The 25166-nt window shown below is 34.2% G+C and overlaps 1 protein-coding gene across 3 annotated transcripts in view; it reads left to right on the top strand.

Moving 5' to 3' along the window:
* Positions 1 to 25166, top strand: part of slc12a4 (solute carrier family 12 member 4) — a 136600-nt gene that overhangs the window by 70095 nt on the left and 41339 nt on the right. For all 3 annotated transcript variants that reach the window (XM_039762931.1, XM_039762932.1, XM_039762930.1), the window contains 4 exons: positions 7033 to 7127; positions 15819 to 15950; positions 19704 to 19850; positions 24547 to 24601. In XM_039762931.1, the coding sequence (XP_039618865.1) occupies positions 7033 to 7127; positions 15819 to 15950; positions 19704 to 19850; positions 24547 to 24601 (429 nt within the window). The remainder of the gene's footprint in view (positions 1 to 7032; positions 7128 to 15818; positions 15951 to 19703; positions 19851 to 24546; positions 24602 to 25166) is intronic.

Here is a 25166-nt window from a genome sequence, read left to right on the forward strand (position 1 = left end):
CCTGTTCAGAAATCTCTCTCATCTCTTGTAAGGTTACTGTAAAATATGTCTGTTTCAGAACAGGGATTTTCTAACTACAACAGCCCTGCCATGGTTGAGGTTCTTTTTTTTTAAAAAAAAAAAAAAGCAAGCCATATTTCAAAGACTGTCTCTGATGATTTTCAATTGTTGTTACTCTTCAGTTGTTTCTTTAAAGTAGTCCTGTAGCTGCAGGTTCACAATCTGTGCAATATGCATGCAACTCTTTGGTAATACATGAGGGAACACAAAAAAAGTAAAAAGTGGCCCTTAAAAAACATAGCAGCTGAATCCAGTTCTCCGTGCTCAACTTTGCTTCAATTCCACTGTTCTTTTTTTTTTTTTTTTGCATTTTATTGATTTTATTAAGATCAAATAACATTCATGTCAAGTTTAACAAAACTAGGTTCGAAACTCATCAACCCCCACTAATGAGAAAGAGAGCTAGGCCAGCAGAGTAAAACTTTAAACTGGTAAAAATAAAATAAACAAAAATGATTAAAAATAAGGGGAGAGAATCTGCTTCCTCAATTTTTATTTTCAATATTTATTCTAAAATGTTATTGAATAGATCCTGCCAGGTTTTGAAAAAGTTTTGTACAGATCCTCTAAGTGAGAATTTGAAACATCAGTTACCCACTGACTAAAAAGAGGAGAGTTATGATTCTTCCTGTTGAGTAAGATAAGTCTGCGTGCCAATAGTGTAGTAAAGGCCATCACAGTTTGTTTGTCCTTCTCCACTTTAAGTCCATCTGGAAGTACACCAAACACAGCTGTTAATGGGTTAGGAGGGGCTGTGACACCAAGGCTTTCAGAAAGGCATTTAAAGATGTTGGTCCAGAATGATGTTAATTTGGTGCACACCCAAAACATATGGCCCAATTAGGCTGGAACCTGATTGCAACTGTTCTATCTCTATCACACCCACTTCACTTCATTCACTTCTTCATTGTTCTTTACCCTCACCAATTTGACATCTCTCTCTCTGCTTACTTGGGATCCGACATAGCTTCACCATCTTATTTCCCACCTCTGTGAGTCAATCTATGCCAGAATCAAGACTGCCCACAGTGCAACAAACCTGAGCCATTTTTTTAATGTAAAATAGCATTCCAACAAGATTGTGCTGCATTTCTCACCCCTTCCATTTCCCAACAAGAAAATTGCACAGTGATATTTGCATTTTTATAACAGTTATAGAAATTGCCAGACTAATGGAAAGGAACATACATTGAGGAATAAAGATAATAAAATAAAAGTATCTAATATTTTATTTAAGTGTTTACTAATAATTATCAACAGTGGAAAGCTTTTGTTTCATATAGAGTTTTCAATGTACCTTTGAACCTTTGTTCTTCCTTAAAAAGTAAATACAGGAAAAGGGAGTCACTAGAAGCCGAACTGTGTGGCCAAGAGGCATACTCTGCCTTCCCATTGACTTTGAGTTATTTTGCTATTATTTTGACCTGAAGTCATATGTAATTTGTGAATACATTTTTTTATCTGAATTCACATAAAACTATAGGAAATTTAGGCTGTTTGTATTCCATATTAAACCATGCTACTGTTTTACATTAAAATAATTCACTAAAAAGAATTTGTCTTGCATAAGAAGAATCAAAAGACATACACACAAATAAAATTATCTGTAATAACTTCCAAAATTCAATATTAGGAATGGGCAATTGAAGAAACATCAACTCTAATGTTTTGTGTTTAGTAAGTGTACAGTACCTAACAATTTAACACTGAGTAAAACAGAGTATTTTGAAACATTCAGTTTTTGATGGGGGTATGCCAAGAAAAAAAGTTTCAGGGCTGCGGCCTAAAGATAGCTCACAACATCTTATCACATACAGTACAGGTCACAAGTTTGGACACACCTCCTCATTCAATGTGTTTTCTTTATTTTCATGACCATTTACATTGGTAGATTCTCACTGAAGGCATCAAAACTATGAATGAACACATGTGGAGTTATGTACTTAACAAAAAAAGGTGAAATAACTGAAAACATGTTTTATATGTGGCTATTTTTTCAAAATAGCCACCCTTTGCTCTGATTACTGCTTTGAACACTCTTGGCATTCTCTCGATGAGCTTCAACAGGTAGTCACCTAAAATGGTTTTCACTTCACAGGTGTGCCTTATCAGGGTTATTTAGTGGAATTTCTTGCTTTATCAATGGGGTTGGGACCAGCAGTTGTGTTGTGCAGAAGTCAGGGTAGTTAGACGATCATTTATTTTTCAACAGGACAATGACCCCAAACACACCTCCAGGCTATGTAAGGGCTATTTCACCAAGAAGGAGAGTGATGGAGTGCTGTAAATGGTCATGAAAATAAAGAAAACACATTGAATGAGGAGGTGTGTCCAAACTTTTGGCCTGTACTGTATGTGTCGTTAGTCTGATGTAGTTAAGCATTCACTTTGATTAATAGGTCTACTATTATCCAAAATCACGTCATGTGACTACTATTAGTAGTAACCAAGATAATACTTGGCAACTTTATGCTTACACTACTGGTCAAATGGTTTAGAACACCTCATTTTCTTCAGTTTTTATGCAAATGCACACCGTTTAATGTCATAATGTTTCATGAATTCAAGGCATGGAACAATAAACAATGACAAATTAAAAAAAATGAGTGGATGAATCATTAAGTATATTCAAATTTTTGATTAGTCAAAGTAGCCATATTTTGATGAGATAACAACCAAAGTGTGGTAATCCTTTTGTTTCAGAATGCCATTCACTCTGAGAAAAGCACCAACTTGCTTCCAGCAAAAAAACCCTAGACCATTACACTTCCTCCTCCATGTTTGACAGTTGGCGTCACACACTGATGAACCATCCTTTAACCAACTCAATGGTGTACAAATGACCTGCATGATGAACTGAAGATTTCAAATTTTGATTCATCAATCCATTAGACTTTCTCCCAGTCTGCAGTAGTCCACAGCCAGGATTTCAAGGCCTAATTTTGACCTTTAAGGGATGACTTTCTTACTGCCTCTCACCCTGTCAAACCTGTAGGACAAAGTCTCCTCTTCACAGTATAAACTAAGAGTTTACGTTTTTCGCCCACTGTTAATGTGTTTGAAGTTTGTTGTGCTGTAAGTTGATTGCTTTGAAAGCTGGTGATCCTTAGAAACTTGTTCTCTGATTGGATTGTGACTTTGGGTCTGCTATGATCTCTTTCTGTCAGAGTTTCTTCCATTTTCCAATTACCTTTGGACTGTGTAGGACACAGTACTCCCTGACAATTTGATTCTTTTAGTAATTTCTGTAAATGAAAGGCCTACACTTCTAAAGGAAACAATGTCCTGTCTCATTTCATTTTGATATTTGCTGTTTTCTTCTCACTGGAATTTACAACTTTCTACAGTGTAATATTGTCCAAGTAGTATTTCAGAGGGGGTAGTAACACAGTCTGTTACAAATCTGCTTTAAGACAAACAGAGGGTTTTTAAATAATCAACAGTAGTTGGAATGCCTAAGTAGTTGAGATGCCAGATTTTTTGCTTCAACTTTCAAGGCTTAATTTACTTTGATTGCTACAGAATGTCTGTAGGCTGTAACATATTAGTTGTTCCCTGAAGTAGGCCCATTTGCAATATTCTGAAATTTCTTTTTTTCAGTTTTTGATAACCCACACTTTAAATTTAAACCTCTGGCAGTTTACTACTTACCTTTTCACCAGATTAGGTCATTCATTGCATTTCAGCTGATTCAATTTGAAGAAAAACTGAGGTGTTCTAAAACTTTTGACTGAAAGAGTATGTTAGAAGGTACCCTGATGCTACAATGTTTCTGGGGCCTTGGCTTAAATTTTGGGAGCCCTTGGCTTCAGAATAATTTTAACGGTACTTTTTAAAGACTCTCTAAGTTTGCTTGATAAACATAATTAGATTTTTTTTATCTTGAATACCTGTAACTGGATGTTTCTGATATGTTCTGTATGCATGTAAAGTATGGGCTATATAAACTCAACCAAAAAATATAACACAATAACTTGAATACTGGGTTAATGGAGAGTTTTTGAAACTGACAAAAGCTGTTCTTACTAAGTAGATTCTTACTAGTGTAGGATGACAAGCTGCCTTTGGCCAATGGAATAAATGGCAGGTTGAGTAATTTATGAAAAAAAAGCTTGATTTTTCTGCTTTAAATATTCATCCACATTTGTGCAGGTCCATCTTAAAGAGAGTGGATGAGTAACACTAATCAAGAAACTTGCAAGTTTAAATAGACAGCATGTAACTTAAGATTATGTGACACATTAATATACATATATATAATAGTATGTATTTGTTAAAATGCCTTATATGAAGTGAAATAATTAATTCTGTTCTTAATTTACATACAAGACAAAATTATTTAAAAATAACAGATTTTATATTTTTTGTGTTTGTTTTGTATTTAAGGTGTCTTGCATATTCACCGAAAAACTCTGAGACTTTCTTGTCAGTGATGTAAAAAAAGCACTTAAAAATAATGTTTGAATTCCAGTAAAGAATTCTACATATCTACAATAATAATTCTCTTGATACATTCCAACTGCAGTTTCATAAATGCTGAAACACAAAATAAAAAATTCCTCTCTTTTTGGCAGAGATTGAAGTAACTATAGTGGTGTTTACTGACAAGCTGTGGAGTGGCATTATCTTGAATTAATTTGACAAAATTTACACCTTGCAACTTTGTCAACCTAGGGCCTTCTTCTTGTATGACATGTACTATATGAGAAGTTCAACCAGACACATCACTAAATAAACTGTGAGCATAAGATAGCATCTGTGACAGGGCATGAGTTGCCCAGGCTGGTCCACAGCCAGCTGTTAGTGTTAAAATGGACATGTGGCTTCATTCTGCCATTGTATGCACAACCACATACTGATTGCTGTTTTAGAATGTATACATGTTCAGTATTTTACATTGTATTGTACTTGAAGTAATTAATTTAAATAAATGAATTTGCAACTTTAAAACAAAAATAAGAATTTTCCTGAAATACTGTTCTATGATATTAAACTCTGTTACTAAAACAGTTACTGTAGAAAGGTCCAGCTCCCGCAGAAGTGACAGTACCACAAATGATTCCTCACAAAGATATTTAAACTTTTACCTGTGTGAAAGAAACTGGTCTTGTTGTGGAATTTATTGCTTGTTATTAAAAAAGGAACAGGCACAGATGTACTGTATTGAAGAGTGTCTCTGGACCAAACACCTATATATAATCTCCAGGCTCCAGTTAAAACTAAAATCAGTAGAAACAATGGAAAATTAGAACACTGTGCAAATTGTACAGTATGTGCTGGTGCCACTTGTTTCTATCTTCTACACAGAATGTCATGGTTAGTATTTAATTTTCTGTAGTTTTTCTATAGCATATTCTTGCTATGCAACAATATTAAAATCTACTTAACACACTAAGACTGAAAGGCAAAAGGAAGGGGCATCATCTTTTAAGCAGGTTTAATGAGATCAGCCAGCACTAATCTTTGGGTGTTTGGATTACCATTTCCTAAATAGAAAATCCTCTTTATACTCCAGAAATAATCACACTAATCTAATTAGCCTCAGGACATCACATGTGTCATCATTCGTTGCCTTTTCTGTTGCAAGTTACTAAATAAAGTTTACTGTTAGAATTCTGCTTGATTGCATGTGGGGTAATTGTGTGACATTTGTATGTGCTTCCCATGTTCCCTGTAATCCAGTTTGTTTCTTCTTTGCAAAGGTGGCCATGTTGTAATTAATGACTGTAAATAAAAAAGCATGAGTGTGTGTCCTGTGATGGTAAAAATACATCTTTTTCTTCCAGTGGGATGGTGCATAATGTGTGGTGCTATATATTATGTAAGCCAGAAGAATGCATAAAATCTCATGGCTTTTTGTTTTATTATTAGTATTTTTTTTTATAGCACATTTTCATATAAATGGTGTAGCTCAAAGCACTTTACAAGAAATCAAAGAAAAAATTCTCAAACCAGCTTATTGTAATCAAGTCCAAGGTTACCTGGTGGCTAGAGACTAAGCTAATTACATCAAGTACAAGCCAGGATCCAAACCCGGATAAGTAGTTGGATTGTATTTCATTGTTAATTTCACAAATAATTTTTGTTTGGATTTCTTTATTGAAAAAAGGGAAAAAGAATCATTATATGTAATAATTTAATTGTAATTTAGCCCAATTTGGGTTTAACTGGGGCGGCACTGTGGCACAGTGGGGTAGCACTGCTGTCTCGCAGTTAGCTTCCCAGGTCCTCCCTGCATGGAATTTGCATGTTCTCCCCATGTCTGCGTGGGTTTCCTCCAGGTGCTCCGGTTTCCTCCCACAGTCCAAAGATATGCAGGTTAGGAGCAATGGCGATCCTAAATTGTCCCTAGTGTGTGCTTGGTGTGTGTGTCTGTGTGTGCACACGCACCTTGCGGTGGGCTGGCGTCCTGCCTGGGGTTTGTTTCCTGCCTTGCGCCCTGTGTTGGCTGGGATTGGCACCAGTAGACCCCCGTAACTCTGTAGTTAGGATATAATGGGTTGGATAATGGATGGATGGGTTTAACTGCATGTGTTGCAACTTTATTCTGTCCATTAATAACCTCAAGTTTATTGTACAAAATTTAGCAGCTTTACTAATTGAGTACTTCCACTTTAAACTTGTTTTAGCCAAAGAGAACAGTATGAAAATGTGCACACTTAATTATTGTCTGTGCTGATGTACAGTATATGTTAATGCATAAATCTGCAAAGTGCTTTTATTTGTGTGTGTTTCGTTGTTCATTCTCAACAAAAAGCCTATTGGCAAATGCATAATGTATGCTTAACTTCAGTCTGACTGCAGGCCTTTTCTACATGGAGTGTAAAACAAAGTACAGTATCAGATATGTGCATTTCAAAAATAAGCCAAGAAACTATTGAATGATTATACTTGTGTGAACGTACTGTACACCTCTTTGTAGATATGGTTTTCACTTTGTTAGCTTAAACATTTTAATTTCTTTTTGTTTAGGTCATGGCAACCACAAAGAAAACAGCCCCTTCCTTAATAATGCTGAATCAGCCAAGAAAAGTGACTACTATGACAAAAACCTGGCCTTATTTGAGGTACATTATATATTTTTTTAACCCTTATTTATTTTGAACTGATATGCAGTATTTATAACAATAAAACAAGTAAGAAAGTAATGAGAATAAACACGTTTTTTATGGAATTATACATTAAATTAAGATTTTTTTATACTTTTATCTATAAATAAATATAAGTACCATTCATAGTTTTTTTTTTTTAATGTGACACTATTACTCTTTGAATATACTGTAATAACTATGACTTCACAGGTATATCCTTAAAATATTAAAAAATATCTGTCTGATTCACTTATTCTGCTTCTGCTCTGTGGTACTATTTCAAGAAGAGTGGATATTCAGGCCATCTGCTTAGCAAGTCCATTACTTTAAAATTAATGTATATAATAACAATAAAGCATTTACTAAGTGGTAACATTAAGACCATTAAGGTGTAATATTTAATATTGATAGAGACACAAAGAACTGAGATTTGTAAGTTTAAAGAGCCATTGACTGTAATCCCAGATGATTTAGTGATCTTTTACTTCAGAATGAAAAAATATATGCATGCAAATGCTCTTGTAATGAGGATATCATAGATATTTTGTCAAGAGCAAGGCATTCAGCCTAAAATAGCAAACATACCTCGTCAGCCCTTTTTCTCATAATTTTAATTTAAAAAGCAGTTAAGTCATTTAACAATGAAATAATTTTCATTATCAAGTAAATAATTGTGTACAGTAAAAAGAGAGTTTACTGTGTTTGCAGGATATACACACCTATTGTCATGAAAACTATCTTTATGAAATTCAACATCTAAATTATAAAAATTAACTGTATTTTTTAAGCCAATTAAGTAATGCATATTGATATTTCTAGCGTACCAGCCTCCTTGCTTTCGATTTTCCAATTAACAATTTATAGAAAGTATTCTGTGCAATTAAAAAAAATGACTGTGGTAATACTTAAAAAACCTAATTCATTAAAATAATCTGTATTTGGAAAACTTTCTTGTTTAAGTTTTTTACTTGCCTGATCAATGAGTGTGTAAGTAAAAAAAATACATTGGTACAATAGGTGTGTCAATTAATATTCCATCAACATTTTAAGTCTTAAACAATCACAATAGTTTTGTGCTTGCACTTTTACAGTATGTGGACCTCCTTAAGGAATAGCTTTTTTCTTGCTACCATCCAGTGGAGGTCTGTTTTATGGAGAGTACTTGAAAGTTTAGACCCATGCACCTTCGCTCCAGTTTCAGCCAAAGAGTACTGTAGACTGCTGAGGGTGACGGTTGGATTTTTAAGTAACATCTCTCACCAGTCAATGTCATGATCTGATGTTTAGTTTTGAGGGACAGCCTGTTTTAGTAAGAGTCTGGATGCTTTGATGAACCGTCTGTTTTCTGATGATGGATCCAACAGTGCTTAACAAGACTTTCAAACTCTTTTATATTTTTTGAAGCCATTTCCTGCCTTATTCATTTCAATGAATTTGTTTCACACATCAACAGAATTCTCCTTTGCCTTAATTTCTGCAGTGATCATCCACAAACACTATGACCATTACAGAGGGCACTTTTTATATCCAGATACTGTAGATATAAAGGACTCATGAGAAGTACCTAATTATGTTTAATTTTGGTCAAATGACAGTCACCTTTATGTTGTTTGTAATTAATTTGTCATAAAACTTCCAAAGCAGAGAGGTTTAAATACTTATTCAAACACTAACTTCTGAGTTTTTCTTCTTAAGTTAAATATCTACAGAAAATGGTTTATTTTGATTTTGGAAATGTATTGTTACAGCATAATTCACAATAAAAATACTGAATAGATAAATATAAATAATATGCAAAACTTTTGTCATGCAGAAACTTATGATGATTTTCAAGGGGATTGAATACTTTGCACACAACTGTAAGTGAAGAATGAAAGGTCCCTCATGGCTATTGGAATGCTTGCTTGTCATCCCAGAGATGCCTTCTTATAGACTCTATTGATACCAGGTAGCTTTCTCCAAGAGAACCCACGTTCTTCTCCTGTGAAAGGCAGTAAAATAATAATAATAGATAGATAGATAGATACTTTATTAATCCCAAGGGGAAATTCACAATAAATACAGCATACAGTTTTATATGCTGATCTCTCTAGTGAGGAGCTAGTGAAGAACTATTAAAATAAGTGGATGCCATGACCCAGGATGTTAGGAAGTACTCCTTATATTTAATGTATTGAAGACAGTAAAGATGATAGTTCTCAGAAGCCATTAATTTAGTTAAAGATCAGTGAGTACTGCAGTGTATTCCATTAGCATCATTACTGAAAAAAAAGTCATTTTTATTGTGATTTGTGACTTGTTTCTGACAGTGAAATTATTTCCAAAAATGTGCCATTTTCGTATATTCATCCTAAATTGTGATTGCATAATGTTGAATTGCTGAGGAGATGAGATGCATTTCCTTCACAATCTCAGTAAGAACACACAAAGCTGCACCATCTGACAACAAAGCACTCAAGACCCGTGCTGGTGTGTTTTTGTCACTGTCCGCATGACACAGTGGAAACAGAGACTACCCTGCCATTTTGAAGAGTTTGTGCACCTTTCCAAGGACTTGGAAGTTAAAGGGAGGACTATGTGCAAGTAATGTTGCTGACAAGCTGCATCGACCTGGGGATGAAACACCAACAGTATGAGCTACCATTCCATCATGCAAATATGCAGCTTTAGAGCCAGTCATAAGGTATCCTATAAAAACAACACGCTCATCTAAGTTGCATATGAATTTCAGTTAGTGCATCTACATCAAAAAGTCCTAAGGACAGAGAGCTACCCAAAGAACAATGTAAAAAGTAAGAGTACATTGGCATTTGGCAACAGTAAGCACCACAGCTGGGGTAGTGATACAGACTAAATCCACCTGGACAACATACACAAGTAAGGAAGTAGGAAGTAAAAATGTTAGTTCTGAATACACAGTGTGAGGTCTGAAAATCGTGAGTACAAGTTATGAGAAAGATTTAGGAGTTATAGTGGACTCGACACTATCAACTGCCAGATATTGTTCAGAAGCCATTAGGAAGGCAAAAAGAATGTTAAGTTATATAGCATGATAGATAGATAGATACTTTATTAATCCCAAGGGCAAATTCACATACTCTAGCAGCAGCACACTGATAAAAAGCTATATTAAATTGAAGAGTGATAACAATGCAGGTAAATTAGACAATAACTTTGTATAATGTTAACGTTTAACACCCCTGGGTGGAATTGAAGAGTCGCATAGTGTGGGGGAGGAACAATCTCCTTAGTTTGTCAGTGGAGCAGGACGGTGACAGCAGTCTGTCACTGAAGCTGCTCCTCTGTCTGGAGATGATAATGTTCAGTGGATGCAGTGGATTCTCCATGATTGACAGAAGCCTGCTCCGCGCCCATCACTCTGCCACGGATGTCAAACTGTCCAGTTCCATGCCTACAATAGAGCCTGCCTTCCTCACCAGTTTGTCCAGGCGTTTGTCCTCCCCAGCACACCACCGCGTAGAAGAGGGCACTCACCACAACCGTCTGATAGAACATACTCTGAAGTGGTAGAACATCTATTTGTGGAATACCAAGTTTTATAATGCACAGGTGAGGTCTCATCTGGAGTACTGTGTGCAGTTTTGCTTCCCAGACTACAAAAAGGACATAGCAGCACCAGAAAAGGTCTAGAGAAGAGCAACTAGGCACATTCCAGAGGTTCAGGGGATATATTTGAAGAAAGTTTAAAAGAGCTTCCGTTTAAGCAAAAGAAGATTAAGAGGTGACAAGATTGAAGTGTTTAAAATTATGAAGGGAATTAATACAATGGATCAAGACTGTTATTTTAAAATGAGTTCATCAAGAACACGAGGGCACAGTTGGAAACTTGTTAAGGGTGAATTTCACACAAGAAATAGGACGTTTTTCTTTACACAGAGAATAGTACCAAATAGAGTGGTACACAGTAAGACTTGAGAGATTTTCAAAACTAGGCTTGATGTTTTTTAGAGAATGAAGTGGACAGCACTGGCAAGCTTTTTTGTGCTGAATGGCCTGTTCTCGTCTAGATTGTTTTAATGTAAGATAGAGCATTTTTACTATCCTTCTTTAGCTGCAAGGCTAGAGATTAAGAAAGGATTTCAGCTCAGGAGAAACACAGTTTTTAGCCTGTGTATTCAAATATTTGATAATGCCTTGCTTAATTTAAATGCTTTTACTTGATTGTGAAATGGTAAGGAATGTTATTTTTCAGAATTCTTTCCAGAAAGCATTCCATGTTATCTTCTCCAGTTTGGAGTTCCAACTCTTTAGGTATTTTCTTCAGTACAAACATACAAATGATATAAACATTGTAAATTAGCAATAGCGTCCTCAAACCTGCTTAATCCAATTAAGGGCCACATGGCTGTCCCGTTAGCATTATAATATTCTACTTACCATATGAGCAATTAGTCCTGTTTGAATGAAACCATTTAAATTGCATTAAAAATGATCATATAATATATACAATCATATTATATATATATATATATACACACTATTATCTTGGCGTTCTCACCACTTTAAAATATGGAGCTCATTTGCATAGCTTATACAATGCAATGAAGTTCCTCTTGTATTTATTACATGTACATACCCAGTTGAAATTGGGTGATTAAAACTGATCAAGATGTATTCTATAACCCTTTCTTCTTTCCAGTGCCTGTTTTTACTGGATGGGAAATTCAATTCTACATCTGTGGCAATACTGTGGACAATAGGTAGTATTCTACAGCGTATCTAGTTTTTTAATATTACTAATGAATGGCTCATTATAAACTGAAAATGTTGAGAATTTTATTGTTTACTTTTCAGTGTGAAATTAACTTTTATGTAAGCTATTTATTTTAGCCATTTTCTATAATGGAAATCTATACTATTTTAAACTGTTGTCATAAAGGTTAGAAGTGTTAAATTATGCTGAGTTTAAAGAGTTAAAGGAGCGGAAACACAGACTGTGTGCTCCTATAGAATATATGGGAGAATGAGCTCTAGGCAGGTCTTATTCACTTCAGAGTATTAGTAAAAGCAATTCTATATTTCTATATAATATATATCTGTTTTATATTTAAGCCAACACAAGGTTGCATTGGTCTAAAATTTCTGTCCCATCAGCATTTTGTGATACACAAGCTCCATTCTATTGCAGGCACACTTAGCCTCACAAGGAACAGTTTTATTCACTTGCATAGTACAATTTTCACTGAAACCACAATAAAGATCACAAATGGAAACAGACTTTTTCTTAAACAAGCATTTAAAATAATGCTTGTGAAGAAGGCAGGAACAGATAACCATTTAATTTAGTTTGTATGTACAGTATGTCTTTGTGCAAATAGGTAAATTCCATTTATACATGCAGTGAACATGTAAACTCCACACGGGCAACTGCACTTTTTAAACTTTACCGTACAGTATAAATATTTATGAACAGAAATAGATTTAAAGTTATAATAATTAAAAAAATAATTAAAAGGATAGGATGAGAGCACTGAATTAGTTATTTCAGTCTTATAACTCAAAGAACCTATTCCAGCCTGGCTTCCACCTGTTTAGAACTTTTACAACTCCTCTGTGACAAATAATACAGCAGTAAAGAAATGTGCTTTTCAGTAAAAAGTCTGAACAGTTTAATTCAATAATTGGAAAAAGATTGTTATGAAACTTTGGTGGGATTCAAACACAGGTCTTCTGGTTGCAGTTCAAATTATTAACTTAGAATCTACCCACAGCTATCCTTACACGGTTTCTTAAGTCACATTCATGTTTCTATTGCACTCAATTGTCAATTGCCTGCCTCCATGATCCCCTCCTCACCCCCTTATCTTTTGTGAGGCTCTATTTATCTAATGCGAGAGTCTCCACCTGCCTTTTTGAGCCATCCATACAGCATCTTGTAATTTGTAATGGGAATGTTTCAGGGGTTTGTGGGATGCAAAGTTCACCATAACTGTGCAACATTTCGGTGTTACTCACCCATCCACCCCTGCCTATATTCATTTTGGTATGCTAGCTACTATAGTACAGTTTGTACCCATGGCCTCTTGGGTGTTGATACTGTGATATTGCTTTCAAATTAACATATGCATGCTCATTCATATATGGGGCAATGATCTCTCCATGCTTGCTGATTTGCATGAATGCAGATTGCTTTAATATTAGCTCATGTGGAGTTGTCAGGAAATGTATAAATCTGCGTATTACCTTACACGTTATACGGACATTTAAAGTTTGGTGCAAAATTTGAGAAATGCTAGGTTTTGAAATAAACAAATCAAAAGCTGCATTTTACACGTAAGATTACACTTTCATTCCCACCTGACAGTGCATGGCTTCTCTGAGTGGATGGAGCAAGGACGTAACTTATAAAATTAGTGAGGAATGTTATTCCATCTCTGTCAAACTGATTACTTTTCATGAGTTCACTGATGTCCAGCTTTTCCAAAACAGTTAGCCTTTCCTAAAATGTCCATGTCAATCTCTTCTGGTAGCCCCTAGCAGCTTAGGACAGTTCACAAACACCTCTAAACCCCTGTGAATTTAGGAGCAGTTTCCCAATTTAGGATGGTAATGGCATCAGAGTAAGACCAAAATTGAGTCACCCTAAGATTTTGAGCCAGTTAGGACCATTTTCCTACATTGATTCTGCATTTACATGTTGTTGGACAGACAGACAGTAAATTTGAGGAGTTGTTGAGTCAAAAATACCATGTGAATGCTCAATGAACTGAGAACATTTAATAAATACAGGCCCTAGTCAGTTTGTCTGCTAGTGTTGCATCAGTATTTTTGGGAGTTTCACTTGTTTTGAGCCAATAACAGATTGCACTGCTGTTCAAATTGTAGTAAAATTTTCAATCAGGACTTTTGAGAGCAAATTTTGGTAGTGATTGGTCCAATGATGTGGATTTGTATACAGGACACAGAGATTTTGAACGTTATTCATTAGCTGGTGTGGAGGACTGCCGGCTTTGTACTCCTGTCCTCCCTCCCCAGGCCGCCAGGAGGAGCTCTCCCGACAGCAGGATCGTGTCTCGACTTCCAGCAGGGCATCATGGACCTTGGAGCGTTTTTACACAGCCCTGCTGGATACCTTGGGGGCCACTGGGAGTCGCTGTTGGGGGGCTTGTGGGCTCTTCTGTGCCCTATAACCCGGGAGTACGTCACGTAACAGGAAGAAACGACGTGCTCCCGGGTTGAAGAAAAGGACTGTTTACCCTGACCCGAAAGGAATAAGGAACTGTGGACTGATTGGGCAGGAACACCTCTGGGTCAGGGTGTATAAAAGGAAAACCCAGACGGTGAACTGAGCTGGGAGGTAGGGTGGCTAAGTGTCTGGGCGAGGAGGAGCGTATTATTGTGGTTTATTGTAGTGTAATTTATGAGTAGTGTGGAGGGTGCTTTGTGCACGTTGTGTGAAGAAAAAAAGAAGTCTTGGACTTTTATCCATTGTCTAGAGTGGTACCTGAGGGTTCAAGGGAGCACTAGCGCCCCCTACTGCCACACTGGGTAGTTTCAGTAATTTCTAATTGTGCTATGTTGATGTTGACCATTTTAAAGGTAGTGAGAAATGCTTTTGTAATGCTATCATATAGATCTGCAGTATTTACTTGTTAAATACAAAATGTATTGCATAAATTGATAATTGGATTTGAAGAAAGCAATAATTGGAATGACCACTCTGACATCATTGATGTGTAGTGTACACATTAATAAAAATGCAGCCCGTTAGTCATTAAATTAGTTTTTAGCAGCCTAACAAAACCGGAGTACCTAGCAAAGGTAAAATATACAAAAGGAGAACATATGCAAACTTTACACAGACAGCAACAAGGAAGGAATTTCAACCCTGGCCCTTAGAGCTGGAAGGCAGTAACACTAATCAATATCATTTGTTTCTTTTCAACTGTACACCTTGTAATATTCGGAGCAGTACTGAAACTGAACTCAGTTTCTTCACTTTTGTTAAGTCAATGTTGGATTTATGCTTTATCATTTTATCTTCATCCTATTTATTTTCCAAACCCGCTATTTTCATTTCAGGCTTCTGTGCCAGTAGAGCCCTGCATAGAAAACTCACTCATAATTCTGCATACTCACATTCACTCATGCTGCCCATCAACCTACCATAATGTGCATTTCTTTGGAGGTGTGGGAAAAAACATGAGTACTTGGTAAAGTATTATTTGTCACAGAGGAGTTGTAAAAGTTCTAAACAGGAGGAAGCCAGGCTGGAATAGGTTCTTTGAGCTATAAGACTATAATACTAATTTAGTGCTCCCATCCTATCCTTTTAATTCTTTTTTAATTATTATAAGTTTAAATCTATTTCTGTTCATAAATATTTATACTGTACAGTAAACTAAATTATTATTTTGAAAATTGTAAAATTTATTAGTAAATAGTATACTCTGCTTCTTTCAAATACCATTTATTCTGGTTTATAACAGTATGTTCGTTTTTTAACAATTTTACACGTTACACTTATGTTCAATTTGCTAATGATTAAGGATGTCATAAAGAATACAGCCTTCAGCCAAACTTGGATACGAGATTCTAGTTAATGTTTTTGCTTTATGTGATTGCAAAATTTAATTTAACTGTGTTGGAGTCATCCAAAAATGATTTGTGTTATGGGTACTGATCACACTATGCTCGTATTTATAGGAGGAGCTGGACATTCGTCCTAAGGTGTCGTCCCTTCTCAGCCGACTGGTCAGTTATACCACCTTTACACAGGGAGCCAAGGAACATGAGGAGTCGGAGAGTGCGGAAGGCTCCAAGAAAAAGGTTACAAAGGTATATTGTTCACTTTGTTGTCTTCATTTTTTCTGTAGTTCTGTTTTTCAGCAAATTGACTCATTTTACCTTTGTTACATGAAAGTTACAGGATGTTAAGCTGTAATTAATAAAGGTTTGATAGGTCCAACAACTCCTTGAAGAATTTAGTAATTCTATAAACTTGGGCAATTCAATATGTCTCTGGATTTCAGAATGTCTAAATAATAGTGTTGTATTCACCTATTTTCTGTCTCTACTACATCTCCAGTGATACTTCTGTAAATCTACTTAGGTTTACTGGTGACACCACTCTATGATAGCTGTTAAAATAATTTTGCATTTAAAAGAGATCTCTCAACACACATTATTAATTACATTACTGTGAAAAGGATGAAAACTATTCTTTTCATTTCCAGACACAATTATTACTCACAACCTCACCAAAGCTAAAGACATCTCTTATTTTAAAAAGCTGAAGAGCAAATGTATTCCTTAGTTCAAAAAGTTTCTTTACTTTTTACCCTGTTGGTGCTGGTGTTATTTTACAAGTCAGTCATTATTTTTCATAAATGCAGTTCTTCAGAATGCCTTATGGGTTATGAATATATTTAGGATGTATGCATTAATTACATTGTTTATTTTGTTGCATAAAATATTGCATAGGAATAAACATTTATTGAGCAAATAATTTATGACTGAGAAATATAAATGTAGAGAAATTCTGTGAATTATCAATTAGTAAGAACATAGTTTACAAAGTAGGCATTAACACAGTGCTAAAGAATTTTTTTAATTGTTTTCAAGCGTTTCTGGAAACTTAATACAACCACATTTGTACATAATCACCATTGATTTTACTTTGGACAGTGTGTGATTTATATTATTTGCAGAACATTCTTTTTACAAGAGGTCCACTAGGTCATGGTCAGAGCCCTCCAGTAATGCCATGCCACTCCATATGTTTCATAAGTAAATTTTGTGTTGATATATAGTTGAAATAACTTGACAATGTACTCTTAATTAAAAGCTGTAGTTTAATATTCCCCACTACACTGGAACCTGAGACCAGTATGGAAAGCACAAATCTGTCTTTACAATTAGTGTTTTGCAGATTTTAAGTGTACAGGCTTTTTATCTACAAAGCTACCAGCAAATGAAAATGTGACCTTGAAAATGGTAATCAATGTTTGTGATCAATAAGTTTTATTTATTTTTTTTTAAAATCATGGTAGTGGTTGACATTCATTGAACCATGACAACATATGGTATGCTGCACATTGTTTGTTTGTTATGTAACATTTTAAAAAAAGCCTGCACTTTGAGTTATGCCTCAAGGGAAAGAATTGTATTTTTGTATACTGCAGCACTTAAAACTGTAAGAACTGTAGCAGCAGAATGCTGTGTTAACAGGATTTACTGTTGATTGTTTGCTGAAAATCTGATAAAGGGTCTATTCCTGCAGTCTCATCTTTGTTAACTAATCAGCTACCTTACCAACCAATATTGCTTGTGAACAATGTTTAATGAAATAGCTTAGAAGCAAAATAAAAAGATACCTGGCGCATGCTGTCAGACCAGCATAAACCTGCTATAGTAATTCAAAACAAAATGAAATGAAAAGTTTTATTAAAAGAGGGAAAAATATGTTCTTTAACATTTTGTGGTTATTTACCCAGTAGCAGTAAAGGGTATTATTTTCACACATTATGGAATCACTAGTTTTTAATGATGGTGCTTACCATTGATCAACATAAAAACTGTAAGATATCAAAGCAAAAAAATCTACATAAACATTAAACTTATTGTAAATATATTGTATATAACACATAATGACAAACTATACACCCATTCATCCACTTTAACATACAGAAATATTTCTAATGAAGATGCAACCATGTTGGAATTCTGTGTTATTTAGAGCTTTTCCTAAAAATATGCTATTAGGACAAAGAAATATTCAAAACAAATTCAAAATTATTGAATAGCCCCCCAACATATAGGGAATGTATAAGAACATTGCAAATTTAATAAAATGTTCCCTAAGCACAGTAAAACTCTTTATTTAAGAAAGTGGCATATAGAACAGGTTATCCACACTGAGGCCAAATATCTGCACAGAAAGGGTAGCAAAAGGGCCCTAAAGTAACTCAACACAAATTGCATTCTCTCCTAGTAGAGCTGTGAGAACCTTCTTATGACAAAAATTGCCTAGGTGCTTAACATACAGTATAAGGGTTCCATGGGAAAATGTAAAGATTTAACGTCATAGTTGGAAAAAAATGTTGACATTGATTCTCTAGTCAAGTTTTATTAAATATGTGAGAGATTTTGAGACTAAGTAGTTGACAATTTTAGAGTTAAATGAGACTACAATGAATATTTTGGCTGGAAAGCTATGTACTTGGTTTGTGTTAATATCAACATCGGTCTTCCATGAAGCATTGAGATGGCATAATCTGTTTCAGGCAATAGATGACTTTTAAGAATATAAGGTGAATTATAGTGAAATTCTTGAGAAAAATATACTAATTAATTCAGGAAGCCAGGTTCCATGCAGAAGAGTAATCATCCTTCAAGAAAATAACATAAATCATGTAACAGTGGACACAGTGGCATGGCTTACAAAAAAAAGTTGATATTTTGGAGTTGCCAATCAAAACCTAGCCCTCAATCTAGTGAAGGAAAAAAATCTTTTATTTGCTAACTGAGTTAATCTAACTTTAGGAACATGTTCATGGATGGAATTTCTGTTAATGCTGCATGTAAACTGCATTTCTCTTTAGAAATTATTTTTGATAATGTGCAGTAATTATTTTTTGTTTTAATACAAAATTTCTACAAAACACATTTCCACACTGTCCCACAGTAAAATGTGAAAAAATCCTAGGACGGAAGTTAATATTTTTTAAAGCTGTTGTATAGCTTAAGATTTTTCTATTATTTTGATTTGTTGTTAGCTTGTTTTGTACCAAATAGAAATTTTTCAATGTTTATATTAATTATATTCAAAATATAAGAGTATTTTTTTTTAGTTTTCAAGGTCACTAGTTTGTTGTTCTTTGACACTGGCCTTAATCCATCTCATGTTAATTTGAAAATAATGCAAACAAAACACAGAGTTAGTAATTGTTTACAGGTACTGTATTTTTTAGTCTTAGTCTTATTGTCTTCTGTCTTTCATCATATAAATATTAGTAATACATTCCTAATGTAATATTGTGCTTTACAGATTTACACCACTTGCTTAAATGCATTTCCATTCATTGCATTAGGTGTTTCTTTTGAAATAATATTACATTTGTGTTTGTGTTTACTGTGATTTGCTCTGGTTTCATCATAGATTATTAGCTGGCTGCTTTATACAAGAAGCCCTACAATTTTGCCAGTCATAAGCAGCTGATAATTTATATTATCTTTATATGAGATTATGCAAAATTAACTGGTACAATAAGCATTGATAACAAAAGCAATATAAAGAAAGTTCTTTGCATTTGTCACAGTTAATGAGGCTGACAATTTAAATCATTTTAGTCCTTAAATGTTCCTAACAAATAGTGTTCTTAGTTTCTTAAATTTTGTAATATTCTTGTGTATTGTTTGTTACCCTATAAGTCATAAAAATGTAATTCAATTTTAAACATTTAAACACTTTACTTAATAGTTTTTTAGCCAGGTGAAAAACTGTCTCACATGTATTCTACCAGTTCAAACAATGTGTTGATAGAAACAAATAGGTTTCTACTTAAATATCTGAATTTGTTCCATTTTTAGTGTCCAAGAATGGGTACTTTGATGGGAGTCTACTTGCCTTGTCTGCAGAATATTTTTGGAGTCATCCTTTTCCTGCGTCTAACGTGGATTGTTGGAACTGCCGGCGTTATGCAAGCATTCCTGATTGTCTTGATGTGCTGCTGCTGTGTAAGTTTATGCCAGACTAATTCCTTAAATCACACAGATTTAACTCTTAAAAAGCCTTGCTTATTTTTCTGTCCCTATTTTCATTTCAGCAACATTTTACTTGTATGTATGTGGTATTATATATTTCTCAGAAAACAGTAGTATCCAGATTTCATAAATGATGCAATGCATGAATACTTTTAATTCCAACAGCTGTTCCCTAAGTAAAGGTTCAGCAGGCAACAAGGTGCAACTGGTACAGTGAAATGCTGTATAATAGATGGCTACCATATAAACAACTGTTTAATATATACTTTTAGAGCAGATTAAACACTTAAGTAATAAAATACTAATGTATCAGATACAATTAATTACACATATGAAAATGAGTTAATAATTATCAGCTGGAGTCTAAAAATAAAATTGCATTTAGATAAGACTAAACCTTGGATTGTACTGTGAAATATAAACCTGAGTAAATACATTCTTATTTAAAGCTGGTCTTGTTTTTTTAGTTAATTTCCTAAGTGTATTATATGATTGTTTATAGTAGGTTGCTGCTTTTACACAGTCAGCTTTCATATTGCTGTAGTGATAAACTGCTAAAGATCTTAAAATATACAGCTATTGTACAATTATTTGTGTATAGTACATTGCTTACGTATCTGTTATTTTTATAACTGGAACACAAGTAAATGACGGAGGTGATTGTAATGACAGTTTTTAAATTACTGTTCCTTAATCACTTAGGGCAACCACAAAAGACTGTTCACCTTATAACTTAAAAACTACAATTAAATTGTTAACATTAAATTCAGAAAAAAAATTGCGCTTTTATTTTAGTTTATGCTAAGTCAGGATAATACTTTTAACTGTGTATACTTGAATTTAGTTTTGTATTTTTCTTGGAAAAAAACTACACACAAAGTACCTTTTACCTAATGAGATAAAGCTAAGTTTAGGCAAGAAAGTTTTTACTATAGACTTTCTGAAAAAGAATTAAAATCACCAAATGATACCGAAATAGTGATCACAATCACCTTCTAAGCCTAAAAGTACCTTTGCAATATTTTTTGCATTTTTATCACCTTGTCTGCCTTCTTATGCTTTCATTTCAAAATCACTTTGTAGGTGTGCTCTGAAATTAACTGGCACTGCATTCATGACTTTTTCTTGCTTTGCACCATATGCTGCTGGGGTTAGTTTACGTGACTAAGGTTCAATAAATAAATTAAAAATAAAATTGTCATCTATATTATCCAACGACAAATAACATTCAAGGTTATTTTGCTATCTGTAAAAACTGTTGTATTATGCACTTAATAAAATGATGTTTATTCAGTAGAAAGTGATCATTTATTTGTTTAGTTAAGTTGTTGTTACTTATACCATTACAAAGAACAAGCCTAAAACAGAGTAAAAGGAAACATTTTCTAGCCTCATTATAAGATCTGTTTTAACTACAGTATACAGTGGCATGCAAAAGTTTGGGCAGCCTTGCTTAAAATGTCTGTTACCATGAAAAGTTAAGTGACCAGAAGATGAACTGATCACCAAAAGGCATAAAGTTAAAGATGACACTTTTTTAATATTTTAAGCAAGAGTAAATTTTTATTTCCATCTTTCACAGATACAAAATACCAAAAAAATAAAAAGGGCCTGAAGGAAAAGTTTCGGCACCCAGCATGGTCAGTACTTAGTAAGACCCACTTTGGCAAGTATCATAGCTTGTGAATGCTTTTTGTAGCCAGCTAAGAGTCTTTCAGTTCTTACTTGGGGTATTTTTGCCCATTCATCCTTGCAAAAGGCTTTGAATTCTGCAGGATTCTTGTGCTGTCTTGCATGCACTACTCTTTTGAGATCCATCCACAGATTTTCAGTGGCGCTTAATTCGGGGGGAATGTGAGGACCATAGCAAAATCATCAGCTTGCATCTCTTGAGGTATACCATTGTAGATTTTCAGGTGTATTTTGGATCATTACCTTGTTGTAGGACCCATCCCCTTTTTAACTTCAGCTTTTTTACAGAAGGTGTGATGTTTGCTTCCAGAATTTGCTGGTGTTTATTTGAATTCATTCCTTGGATGTGGGTTAAGTTTTGCTTTGATTTGTTAAATTAGTCTTGATTGTAGAATGTTATTTGTTTCTAATTAAAAATCAATAAAAATAAAAAATAAATAAATATTTGAATCCATTCTTTCCTCCACCTGTGCCACATGCTGCAACACAAGCCCAAAGTTTGATCAATAATGCTAAATAGTTGGAGAGGTGTTCTTTCCCTGGAATTCGGTACCCTTTTTTCTCCAAACATACCTGTACATTGTACATTGTGGCCAAAAAGTTCTATTTTGACATCAGTCCACACGACTTGTTTCCAAAATGCATCAGGCTTGTTTAGATGTTCATTTGCAAAACTTCAGGAGCTGAATTCTTCTGACTCTACCATGAAGATCATATTTGTTCAGGGGTGCCTACACTGCATCACCACTCCAGAGTCTGCTAAATCTTCTCAAGGTTCTTTTACAGTCACACACGGGTTTTTATTTGCCTTTCTTGTATTCCAATCAGAATTTCTTTTAGAAGGTTTTCTTGGTCTTTCAGGTCTCAACCTGACCCTTCACGTTCCTGTTAACTGCCATTTCCCAATAACATTAAGAACTGATGAAACAGCTGCCCGAAAATGCTTTGCTATCTTCTTGTAGCCTTCCCCTGGTTTGTGAGCATCCATTATTTTATTTTCCAAGTGTTAGACAGCTACTTAGAGCAGACCATGGCAGCTGATTGTTGGGACAAGTATTTGAGTAGTTAGAGAATTTATACAAGTTGGACATTTACATCACCTGAGGTTTCCTTATGATGACTGTGAACAAGCCAAAACCCTAATGAACTAATGAAGGTTTGAGACCTCAAATATCTTGAGGCGCACAAACTTTTGCATGATGCTCCTTTCCCTTTTGTCACTGTAGAATTGCACTGAACAAAAACAATACACTAAATCTTGCAAAAAATGCTGAAAAATGTGTAATCTTTATCTTTATTCCTTTTTATGATCAGTTCATCTTCTGCTCACATAACTACTCACAGTGACAGACATCTTAAGCAAATGTGCCCAAACTTTTGCATGACACTGAAATTTTTCATTCATCAATAATTTAATACATTAATTGGGTTTTTTTGTGTCATTACACCATACTACCATATGGTGGAACAACTTTATTAAAATTAACTCTTTTTTTCTATTTTGAATGCATACTTTTCTGTGGTATTTGTGTTCTTTCCTTTTTATTAATAACATCTGTGTACAGTAAGCCTTTTGTATTGAATTGTTCCTTCCCTGTGGATTCTTAAAAGTGTCTGGTGTTTGGATTCTTGGCTTAGTCTGTGATCACTTAAACAACACACAGAGATTATCTTGGAAGACTACTATGAAGAAAATATATAAAGTAATTTGTTCATTTTCTAAACCAGTTTACTTGAATCATCTGTTTTAGGGGGTCAGAGTCTATCATCAGACACAAGGCAGGAACTAACCCTTGACAGGGAGTGATTCCTTCATTGAACCCACTCATCTCTCACTCTTTATAATCAGTAATAAATCCAATGTGTATGTAGGAGAAATCTAGAGTACATGTAGAAATTCCTTACAAATATGGGAAAAATGTTTAAACCCCGCAAAGACATTGTCTGTTGTTTATTTTAATCACAAATTCTGGTCATAAAGCCAAAGTAATATCCAACAAAATACAAAGGTTGGAAAAGAAAATCTCTTATACTTTTATTAAACTTAAATATTTATTACATTTATTTGAAAATATTACAAAGCTAGTTTGTAAATATGTAAAGAACTATCTAATGTTATTTTTTGTTTTGTTTTGTTAAAAGCACCTAGTGTGAACAGGAGTGACCATAAATATTTGACATTTTTGCTTGGCTAATTTTTCCTGAGTATGTTTAAAATTTCTGAGAATTATTATAAAGCATTTCAAGTGCATATTAGTTTAGATTTTTTTCTGTAAAGAAAGAATTGTATGCCTGCAAGTATTGATGAATCAAAATCCTGCAAACATTATAGCTGTTATAAGTAGATAAACAGTTTGCAGACTTAACCATATGCTGCCTCTTGTGTGAAACATGTGTCATTAAAAAAAAAAGTCTTTCTTCATTAATCTTGAGACTTTTTTCAGTATATGAAGAAAATGAACCTAGTGTGCAAATCACAGCAGGCAAGCATATTCCTAACACAGAAACTAGTTATGAATGAAATGCCAGTCCATTGCTCTTAATAATATCTCAGTAGTTTAGTTTGTCCAATTATGGAGGAAAAAATTAATCTTCCAAATTTAAATACTCAAAAACACAGAGATTTGAACTGTGCTCACCACTTTCCCACTCCCTTTGAATTTATTCATCTGTCTGTTACTTTTTGCAAGTCTACTTATTCTGTTATAGTTTCACAGGGCACCAGAACACTCTGTATTTTCTGAACTCTGATTTGAGCCTTTAAATAAGCTTATTTTCAACTATACAAATAAACCAGATGCTAAATTTCTCTTTATGGTTGTTCAGTCTACTAAGTCAACCAGCAGTCAGGACAGTAAATTTTTAATTTTAACAACAATGTTAAAAAAGGTGTTGGTAAAGAAAGAGCCATTCCAGAAAAAAAAGAATCTTTTTATAAATTTGTTGCTACTTTTTCATTTTCTTGCTTTATTTTTAGACATTGTTGACGGCCATATCAATGAGTGCAGTTGCCACCAATGGTGTTGTTCCAGGTAAATTACTTAGTAAAAATATATTAGCCTGAACAATCTTGTTTACTTTGCCAGTGTATTTTTTCAAAAAATGAAATGTTTCAAAGCCCTTCTCAGCAGTGTTATGCACACAAAAGGCAGGACAATTTTACCAATTTTATATATTTACATTCTCAGTAGTCACTGATTTTTACTGATGATATTAAATACATAAAGTAGATTGTACACAATAGAAAATGTGATATATTCCATAGTGTGAACTGCAACTTTTTTTTAAATTGCTTATTCTTTCTTTTTTTTTTAAACAGACAGGATGTGTTTCAAGCTGTAAATTTGTCATAATTAATTTATTTACTTTATAAACTTTATATAGTTATCCTTGCCAATGTTCATCTGAACAAGAGTATTTAATTCTAGTGAGGTCTGTAGTTGAGGTGTGCTAGGCAAATGAACTAAAGATAATTCCTATGGTAGATAAACCTAAAACATTTTCTTTTTATGCCACCTTCTAACCCTTGGGATTATTAAAGTATCTATCTATCTATCTATCTATCTATCTATCTATCTATCTATCTATCTATCTATC

Source organism: Polypterus senegalus, chromosome 9 (genome assembly GCF_016835505.1).
Source record: "Polypterus senegalus isolate Bchr_013 chromosome 9, ASM1683550v1, whole genome shotgun sequence".
NCBI classification, from domain to species: Eukaryota; Metazoa; Chordata; class Cladistia; order Polypteriformes; family Polypteridae; genus Polypterus; species Polypterus senegalus.